Source organism: Scyliorhinus torazame, chromosome 30 (assembly GCF_047496885.1).
Source record: "Scyliorhinus torazame isolate Kashiwa2021f chromosome 30, sScyTor2.1, whole genome shotgun sequence".
Taxonomy (NCBI): domain Eukaryota; kingdom Metazoa; phylum Chordata; class Chondrichthyes; order Carcharhiniformes; family Scyliorhinidae; genus Scyliorhinus; species Scyliorhinus torazame.
Genome location: NC_092736.1, coordinates 337,687 through 348,563, shown reverse-complemented (window position 1 = coordinate 348,563; position 10,877 = coordinate 337,687). Strand labels below are relative to the sequence as shown.

At 43.5% G+C, this 10,877-nt stretch overlaps 1 protein-coding gene across 2 annotated transcripts in view; it reads right to left on the bottom strand.

Moving 5' to 3' along the window:
* Nucleotides 1-8,934: 8,934 nt before the first annotated feature.
* larp6a (La ribonucleoprotein 6, translational regulator a) overlaps nucleotides 8,935-10,877 on the bottom strand; it is a 28,619-nt gene continuing 26,676 nt past the window's right edge. For both annotated transcript variants that reach the window (XM_072492619.1, XM_072492618.1), the window contains exon 3: nucleotides 8,935-10,561. In XM_072492619.1, coding sequence (XP_072348720.1) covers nucleotides 9,476-10,561 — 1,086 coding nt within the window. In that variant the 3' untranslated portion in view covers nucleotides 8,935-9,475. The remainder of the gene's footprint in view (nucleotides 10,562-10,877) is intronic.

Here is a 10,877-nt window from a genome sequence, read left to right as displayed (position 1 = left end):
GTTCGGCACAACATCGTGGGCCGAAGGGCCTGTTCTGTGCTGTATTTTCTATGATCACAGCACGGTCCACACTGAACTCAAAGTACATACAGAAAGGCTTCATCTTATATAATACAGATTTCTTACAAGTTTTGGCGGGCTTTTGGGTTAATGCATATTTACAGTTTTACCCTGCAGACATGATTCTTGGCGGGCTTATTCATGAAGGTATTATCGTAGGTTAGTTTCAGTGGGCCATTAACGGTTCCCACTTCACAGCCCATTCATTCATGATTTCATTCATTCATAGTTTTCGCAGGCTTCCTGGCTCTGACGTCAGTACCATGCTTTTTAATAGGATTTATTTAGGTTCACAATAGAGCTCCCTTTAACTAGATCAAATGGTGATGGCTTTTGGCTGGCGGTTAGGGTTCCGGGTTTCATAACGAGGTGTTAAATGCAGGTTTTGTATTGGGAATACTTTATTGTCCTGATGGGATCTGTGTCTGTGCTTTTTAAATGTGGTCTTTCTGTGCTACCCATCTGATTTAACCCTTTACCTGCCTGTTTCTGATACAGTGTCAGCCATGATTTATGGTCTTGATCCGTTGTCCCGAATTTTCCCCTTACATCCTGATACAACTTTGCTTTCTACTCGAGTCAAGCCCGAGTTCAGTTTGAGCACAAAACTATTGCCATTTAACCAGTCACTGTCCATTTGTTTGGTTTGACAGTGGTGAGTTCTGTTTTTTGTTCCGATTGGGCAACTTCAATTCTTTATGGTAATCACAGAATTTACAGTGTAGGAGGCCATTCGGCCCATTGAGTCTGCACCGGCCCTTGGAAAGAACACCCCACACCTCCACCCTATCCCAGTAACCCCACCTGTCCTTTTTTGGATACTTAAGGACAATTAATCAAGGCTAATCCACCTAAAAAGCATATCTTTGGACTGTGGGAGGAAATCGGAGCACCCGGAGGAAACCCACGCAGACACAGGGAGAAAGTGCAGACTGTACAAATAGTGACCCAAGCCAGGAATCGAACCTGGGGCTGTGAAGCAACAGTGCTAACCACTGTGCTACAGTGCCGCCCTGTAAATCAGCTGTGAATAGACATGCTGTTGAGTAGCTTGCAGACAGCATTTTAAAATGAAGGTAATGTCACAAAGAGTCTACAGAGAGATATAGATCGGTTAAGTGAGTGGGCAAACATTTGGCAGATAGAATATAATGAAGGAAAATGTGAGGTTCTGCACTTGGATAGGAATAATAAAGGAGCTGAGTAAATTGAGAAAGCTGCAGCACAGGGATTGGGGGGGGGGGGTCCTGCATAAATCACAAAAAGCTAACATGCACATTCAGCAGGTAATAGGGAGGGCAAATGGAATGTTTGCCTTTATTTCAAAGGGAATGGAATATAAAAATAGGGACGTCCAGCCAAAACTTAAAGGCACTAGTTAGACCACACCTGGAATATTAAATAGTTTTTGTCCCCTTATCTAAGGAAAGATACTGGCATTGGAGGCCATCCAGAGAAGGTTCACGAGGTAGATCCTGGAGGGATTTTATGACGAGGCTGAGCCTGTACTCATTGGAGTTTAAAAGAATGAAGCATGACCTTATTGAGACATAGGATTCTGAGGGGCTTGACCGGCTTGATGTGAGGTTTCCCCTTGTGTGAGAGTGTCGGACCAGAGGGCATAATCTCAGAGTAAGAGGTCACCCATTGAAGACGGAGGAGGAATTTCTTATGAGGGTAGTGAATATGTGAAATTCTTTACCACAAAGAGCAGTTGAGGCGGAGTCATTAATTCAAGGTGAAATGGGCAGAATTTTAATAAGTAAGGGAATCATAGAAAAGTTACAGCATAGGAGGCCAATAATAATAATCGCTTATTGTCACACTTGGGCTTCAATGAACTTACTGTGAAAAGCCCCTAGTCACCAAATTCCAGCACCTGTACGGGGAGACTGGTACAGGAATTGAACCCACGCTGCTGCCTTGTTCTGCATTACAAGCCAGCTGTTTAGCCCAGTGTGCTAAACAGGACCATATTGTCCATGCCAGCCCTAGGAGGCCCAAGTGCCCATACTAATCCCACCTTCCTGCACCCGCCCCATAACCCTGTAGCTCTGAGCACTTAAGCTGGAGATTCAGGAGGTTAGGGTCTCTGGCTCCACCACCAACTCGGGCAGTGAATTCCAGATTCCCACTACCCTCTGTGTAAAAGGTTTTTTCCCTCATGTCCCCTTTACATCTTCTGCCACTTATCTTGAATCTGTGTACCCGGTTCTAGAACTCTCCACCAAGGGAAACAATTTTATCCTGTCCACTCTATTTCTTCCCCTCATAATTTTGTAAACCTCAATCAAGTCACCCCTCCGCCTTATTTGTTACAAGGAAAATAACCCCAACCTATCCAATCTCTCCTTCTAGCTACACTTTTCTAACCCAGGCAACATTCTTGTAAACCTCTGCATTCGCTCCAGAGCCTTCCAGTTGTGGCCTCACCAGTGTTTTATACAATTCTAACATTATATACTTTTATATTCTATACGTCTGCCAATGAAGGAGAACATTCCGGACCTGACTTCATCCACCCCTCTTAGTATCCCATTTATTGTGTACTCCCTACAATGTTCGACCTCTCTGAATGCATGACCTCACACTTCTTGGAGTTAAATTCCATCTGCCACTTTACCTATCGCCCATCTATATTGTATTGAAGGTTATACTATTATAACTTTACATTGTCCACCACTCAGCCAATCTTTGTGTCATCTGCAAATTTCCCAAACACTCCCCACGTTCACGTCCAAATTGTTAATATAGAACACAAACTAATCCAATCCAATTAGGGTGGGAGCTATAAAATAAATGGCAGAACCATCAGGAGTATAGAGACACTGGGCGTGCAGGTCCACAAATCCTTAAAAGTGGTAGTACATGCGGAAATGGTGGTAAAGAAAGCATATGGCATGCTTGCCTTCATAGGACGGGGTAGAACATAGAATTTACAGTGCAGAAAGAGGCCATTCGGCCCATCGTGCCTGCACTTGGAAAGAGCACCCTACTTAGGCCCATGCCGCCACCCTATCCCCGTAACCCAATAATCCAACCTAACCTTTTTTTTGGACACTTAAGGGCAATTTATCATTGCCAATCCACCTAACCTACACATCTATGGACTGTGGGAGGAAACCGGAGCACCCGGAGTAAACCCATGCGGACCTGGGGAGGACGTGCAGACTCCGCACAGTGAGCCAAGCCAGGAATCGAACCTGGGACCCTGGAGCGGTGAAGCAACTGCTAACCACTATGCTACCGTGCTGCCCTGGGGTATTGAGTTTAAAAGCTCGAAAATTGTTACAATTATATAGAACATTGGTTAGGCCACATTTGGAATACTGTGTCCAATTCTGGTCACCGCACTACCAGAAGGACGTGAGGCTTTGGAGAGAGTACAGAAAAGGTTTACCAGGATGTTTGCCTGGTATGGAGGGTATTAGCTACGGGGAGAGATTGAATAAACTGAGATTGTTCTACCTAGAGAGATGGGGGCTGAGGGGCGCCCTGATAGAAGTTTATAACATTATCAGGGGTATAGATGGGGTGAACAGTTGGAGGCTTTTTCCCAGGGCGGAAATGACAATTACAAGGGGGCACAAGTTCAAGGTGTGGGGAAAGCTTTTTACATGGAGTGTGGTGATGGCCTGGAATGCACTGCTGAGTGAGGAGGTTGTGCAGATACATGAGTGACTTTTAAGACTTATCTGGATAGGCACATGAACAGATGGGGTATAGAAAGATACAGGGGGGTAGTCTAGATAGGACACATGATCGGTGCAGGCTTGGAGGGCTGAAGGGCCTGTTCGTGTGCTGTATTGTTCTTTGCGTGTGAAACAGCACTTGAAACAACTTTCCATTCGCAAGGACATCCATCGACCATTACGCTTTGTTTCCTGTTACTAGGCCAATTTTTACTTTTTATCCAGTTTGCCACATTGCCCTGTACCCATGGGCATTCACTATCTTGACCAATCTGCCATGTGGGACCTTGATAATCGCCTTGCTAAAATCTATGTACACCACACCCACTGCACTACCTTCATCAATCCTTCTTGTCACTTCCTCAAAGAATTCGATCAAATTTGTGAGGCAAGACATTCCTTTAACAAATCCATGCTGACTATCCGACTAGTCCATGCCTTTCTGTGTGACAGTTACTCCTCCTATCTCAGGATTGATTCTACTAATTTGCCTACCACTGACAGTAGACTAACTGGCCTATAATTGTTTGCCATTTCCTTTGATTCTATTTTAAACAATGGTACCATGTTTGCATTTCTCCAGTCCCTGGTACCTCCCACCCCCCGTGTCGAGTGGGGATTGGAAAATCAACCTCAGAGCATCTATCATCTCACTGACCATGTTCAGCAGCCTCAGAAACACTCCATCTGGCCCTGGCGACTTATCAACTTTCAAGGATTTCAACCCTTTTGAGTACATCCGCTCTCTTTATGATTGTCCCATGAAAATGAAATGAAAATCGCTTATTGTCACAAGTAGGCTTCAATGAAGTTACTGTGAAAAGCCCCTAGTCGCCACATTCTGGCACCTGTTCGGGGAAGCTGTTACGAGGCTGATACCATCTGGTATCTCAGTGTTCCTCTTGGACGACTACATCTGTATCATCCCTTTCCTTTGTAAACACGGAGAAAAAAATATTAATTTAAAACCCTTCCCAGAGCCTCTGCATCTACACACAAGTTCCCCTATTCATCTCTGATAAGTCTCACTTTTTCCTTAACTAACCTTTTCCCACTAATATATTGGTAAAACAGTGTCGTGGAAATCATAATAAAGACAAATTCCTCGAGGTTCGATTTAAGGAAATTTATTTACACAAATATACTTGTGGAGAGAGAGTGTTTCAGCTGCAAAGCCAAGGCACTGCACTCTTGAGCTATGCAGTCAAAAACCATCATATTTCTAGGTTGAAATAAACAACTTTGAAGAGATAAAGCTTGGGAACATACGCAAGAGGAAATATGAATGTTTTGCCTTTGGTTTAAAAACAATTCGAGTACTCATTTTGTTGTCCTTCGGAAGAACAACTTATTATCATAATAAGGCCAGTGTACAAAATACTAAGCAGTATTTAGTTTACATTACTTGACCTACTTATTTTCACTCAAAAGCAGTGTTAAAATATAGTTAATAGTCCCAGCATGCTTCTAAATTGGTAACTCATTAACTTCCCTTCCACAAACAGTTTCTTTAACTTTATTTGCTAATCTTTTTTCATGCCCTTTCTCTTATTTCTTTTTTGACTTTGTCCCTGCACTTTCTACACTCGTTTAGGCTATCTGCAGTGCTTTGTTCTTTATGCCCATCTTTTTCTCTTTGTTTGACCTTCCCCTGTATTCCTCCAGACAGCCAGGGGTGTGTGGATTTGACAGTTCCACTCTTATTCTTGGAGGGGACATGTCGACTTTGCACCTTTAGGATCTCTTTTAGTGCGTCCCACTGGTTTCCCACTGATTTATCCTCTAGCAATGCTGGCCAATCCACCTCAGCCAAGTCACTTCTCATTTCTACAATATTTGTCTTCCCCCAGTTCAAAATTTTTACTCCTGCTTTATCTCGGTCCTTTTCCATGGTAATACTGAATCTAACTGAATTGTGATCAGCATCCCGATATGGTCACCAGCTATCACTTCACCCACTGTGCTCCCCAAGACGAGGTCTAGAATTGCAACTCATCTTGTTAGGATTGTCGCTAATTGAGTGAACACATTTTCCTAGACACACTGCATGAATGTTTCTCCTACAGTTCCCCTTATATTGTTTCAATCCCAGTTGATATTGGGATAAAGTCTCCGACTATTATTGCCCTCTTGTTCTTACAGGCAGAAACCTGCCTACATATTTGCTCTTCTATCTCCCTTTCATTATTTGGGGAGTGTAGTAAACTCCCAGTAATGTGACTGCCCCTTTTTTATTTCTAAACTCAACCCGTAAAGCCTCGTGTGTTGACCCGTTTAGTCTCTCATCCCTTCTCACAACTGGAATGGGATTCCTTAACCATTAGTGCTGCTCCACCTCCTCTTTTATCTCCCACTCTGTCCTGCCTGAAAACTGTATCCAGGGATATTGAGTTGCCAATTTTGCTCCTCCTTTAACCAGGTTTATGTGTATAGCAATGACATTCTGCTGCCATGTATCTACCCCTGATCTTAACTCATCTTTCTAGTTTGTAATACTCCCCGCATTGAAGTATAAACAGTTTAACCTCACCATTTTCTCTTGCTGGACACTTTTAAAAAACTTTGCTTCTCCTGTAATTCCAAGTCTATCACAACATCTTCCACATCAATGGCTAAAGTTCTGCCTCCATTTTCCTGATTTGCCTTTGACCTATCTGACCCTACACCTGGGATGTCATCCCACTGTCACACTGGTTTAAATACTTTGCAACAGAACTAGCGAAAGCCCCTGCAAGGACCTTGGTCCCAGCTCTGCCTGGGTGCAGGTCCCACCCCAGAACCACTCCCAATGCCTCAAGGATCAGAATCCCTCCCAGCTACACCATCTCTCCAGCCACGCATTCATCTGATCGGTCCTCCTATTCCTACTCTTTCTAGCGTGTGGAGCTGAGAGTAATCCTGAGATTACTACATTTGAGGTCCTGGATTGTAGTTCATCTCCCAAACTCCTGTACTCAGCTTTAGGTCCTCATCCCTTAGTTTCCCGATGCATTGTTACCAATGTGAACCACAACCACTGGCTGTTCACCTAGCCTCCCCAGAATTCCTTGCAGCCGCTCCATGGCATTCCGGACCCTGGCACCAGAGAGGTAACATACCATCCTTGATTCACGTTTGTGACCACAGAAGGGTCTGTCTATACCCCTAACCATTGAATCCCCGATCACTATGGCTCTGACACTTGTTTTTCTCCCACCCATCTGAGCAAAAATCCCCCCACGGTGCTGTGGATTTGGCTGCTGCTGCTTTCCCCTGAGAGCCCCCCCCCCAAAACAGTATCAAGTGGTATACATCCCGAGTCTTTTACTGTTTCTGATGGGCACCCATTCCTTGTCTGCCTGTGCAGTTCTCACTTGTGGTGTGACCACCTCGCTCAATGTGCTATCCACGATTTCCTCAGCATCACAGAAGCTCCAGTGCGTCCACGCCCAGTTCCAGCTCTGAAATACGGTTAGCTAGAAGCTGCATTTGGATACACCTTCTGCACACATGGGCACCAGGGACGCAGGGTGTTCCTAATTTCCCACATTGTGCAGGAGGAGCATACCACAGTGGTGGGATCTCCTGCCATAATGTCCTTCTTGATTAAGTTACTTACTCCCTGAAAACAAAAATGAGGTTAGCTGGTGCCTCATTGACGTTAGCTAGGAACCTTGTTTCTTACTTAATTCTTCTATTATTATTGTGATTGTACGGTATTAATCTATACTCCTTTTTATTTATATAATTTTATGTTAAGTCCCAACTATGTTTTAAACAATGAATTTGATTAAAAGGATTGGGAAAAAAACCTCATCTGACCTCCTCACCAAATCAGTTGCTTTGGTTGGTCCTACCCCACTTTCTGAACTGTCGGTATGTATTTATCCTTCTCCTCCTTCACTCTTTCAAACTCCCAGCTGCTCTCACTCCTACTCCTTCTTAGATAATTGATAACTGTACTCCCCAATTAGCTCTTTCGATTTTCTGGTTCTGCTTTCAGAGTCACTTCTCCTTTATCCTACAAGCTTAGTTCACTAACCTTTATCTTTTTCAGTTACAGCTATTTATACACAGTCCCTAATATCAGTTACTCACCAACCAATCAGTTTACCACATCCTGTGATTTTGCTGTTGATTTTTTTCTTGAACCCCAGCATGCTGTTTGAACAGCTCCTGAGCCTCAAGAAGACCCCGGGCCTCGGGCTGTCTTCACTACAAGGTGACCCACGCAGGTCCAGTGCTCTCTCCTGCCGAAGGGAAGTCAAGAGTTTTGGGGCTAAGGTGGAGTTGAAGATTATCACATAAGATCAGTCATGACCTCATTGAATGGTGGAGCAGACTCGATGGGCCGAATGGCCTACTTCTGCTTCTACATCTTGGGATGTTATATGCACCTCTTCCAAATAGTCAAACACAAATGGTAATTGTCAATTGTGCCTTTGCCAGCTCTTCAATTAGACTCGCCCAAAGCGGAATGTATAGTATCCCCTCTTTAAGATTAGCCTAAACAGTCTTTGTTACTCATTACTCTCAAAACCTTGGGTGTACAGATTCAATTTTCACCTTTCTACCTGCCGCCCTTAACTCCTGTATCAATACAGTAAAAAAACTATTTTTCACAGAATATCCTCCTTAAAACTTCACACAATATCCTCTATGTAATTAGAACACATTCAGCAATGCTGTTATATTCTATTATCCAAATATAAATATAACCAGGGGCTGGTTTAGCACAGTGGGCTAAACAGCTGGCCTGTAATGCAGAACAAGGCCAGCAGCGCGGGTTCAATTCCCGTACCAGCCTCCCCGAACAGGTGCAGGAATGTGGCGACTAGGGGCTTTTCACAGTAACTTTATTGAAGCCTACTCGTGACAATAAGCGATTATTATTATTTTTATAAAGCTGGAATTTGATACTTTTCATGTGACCTTTTACACTTGAACACTCAGCACTAAAATCCATGTGTATCTGCACTTTTTATTTCATGTGAGACTCTGGCTCTAACAGTGTTAATCAGTCTTCCTGCCAGATGCCAACAAGCCCAGGGTGAAATTCAAGCAGTTGCTGCTGCCACAATAAAGGTTCATAAAAGTAGCAGTGCTTGGGTCAAGGAAATGAAGGGTGGAATATCCTTGGATTTCAGACAAAAGTACAGTACTTTTAGGAAGGGACGGAAAATCAATTCTCACAACAAATGTATAAAAGAAACAAGAATGCTTAATCTGCATTTATTTGCAACACAGCAATATACAATGGCCCAAATGTGACTGCCAACTCACCATTCAAGACAAAAGCTTCTTTCATTTCTGTACGGTCAGTCACAACCCAATAATTTCCAGTCCATCCTAGGTTTTCTGGCCAATCACTTCTACATAGTCAAGTTGCCAAACATCATCCTGTTTGTGGCTACAATAATTTTTACTGCCTGCTGATAGCGTTTCCTGCACATGTAAATCACCTTCAATGAAGGAACTGCCCACTTGCCAAGCAGAACAAAAACTTTAAAGTAAAATGGGTAAAATACTTCCCCAAAATCGTAGAAAATAAGATAATTGCAGTTCACTACTGCAAAGTTACAATTAGCACTTTAAACAAACTTTGTATGATTGATTCATTTTGAGCCCATTACACTTGCTCCAAATTCAGTTATTTCCAATAGCCAGGTACATAAACTCAGGAGCTATTATAAAAAGAAATATAGCAAGTATTACATTACAGGGAACAGAAAAAAAGACATACTTCAGATCACAAGTGGCTTATTCCTTTCTGCAAAGGTTTGGAATCCTTTTGTACCATCTGGACCTCTGGGCAAACGTACTACTCCTTGGGACAGTCCACCTGCAGTATGCATTTTTCGGGAAAGCAGAGGGCTGTCTGTTGGACTGTTTTCATGCGATATCACCTGTGCTTGCTTTCGTTTCTGTACCCATGGGCTGCCAGAGGGCGTGTTGCTACTGTCAGATGAATAGTCAGTCCACTTACTTCCTAATTCAGGACTTGTAGCAGGGCTGAGCTTTGCATCTACAGAAAGTGGAGATTTCCATGGAATTATGTTTTTCCGCTGTATCGATGGGCTTGAACGGGGACTATTCCATGGACTGGATCGAGGTGAAGCATTAGGACTCAGATGATTGTTTTGATAGGTGTTGGGACTCAGCTGATTATTGGGTATAAGTTTGCGGCTAAACATTGGAGAAGCAGGGTTGCTTTCAGCGTCCGATGAGCTGTACACAGAGGAATCTTCACCCGTGTACTGCAGCTCTTCCACTCGCTTATTGGCAGATTTGCTTTTTGACCCATTCTTGCCATCATCTTCAGCTTCTTTGGTCTTCTCTCTGACAATTTTCTTCTTTCGTGGTTTCATGCCTATCAACACCACATTCATGCCCTCATCTGTTTTTCCAAGTGACTCGTGTGCTTTGATTGCAGATTCAACATCTTCAAACTCTACAATCACACACTCTTTCATTCCCAGCTGTGAATAGCGACTGCTTAACCTCTTCACATCTGCAGGAAGCTCCTTTCCAGGCTTTAGAACACGAACAGAAGAGATTGGACCAAACAAGCCAAACACCTTTACTATGTACTCCATTACCTTCTCTTGCAAGCCACCATTTTCAGATTCCTGGTTTTGGTTTAAAGCTTGAAATTCTGGGCACATGTGCATATCATTTACCAACAGCATCCGACTGGGAAGATTTTCACTTGGGAATACTGGAACAGGAGTTTTCCTTCTCACTTTTCTTCCTTCTTCATTCAGCTCCAGTAGCTGCGAGTGCTTCAGAGCAAAGGCAGTGGTTTGCCAGTCACGAGTCAAATGCTTCACCTGGAACAGGAAAGATCTGGTTTTAGAACATAGAACATAGAACAATACAGCGCAGTACAGGCCCTTCGGCCCACGATGTTGCACCGAAACAAAAGCCATCTAACCTACACTATGCCATTATCATCCATATGTTTATCCAATAAACTTTTAAATGCTCTCAATGTTGGCGAGTTCACTACTGTAGCAGGTAGGGCATTCCACGGCCTCACTACTCTTTGCGTAAAGAACCTACCTCTGACCTCTGTCCTATATCTATTACCCCTCAGTTTAAAGTTATGTCCCCTCGTGCCAGCCATATCCATCCGCGGGAGAAGGC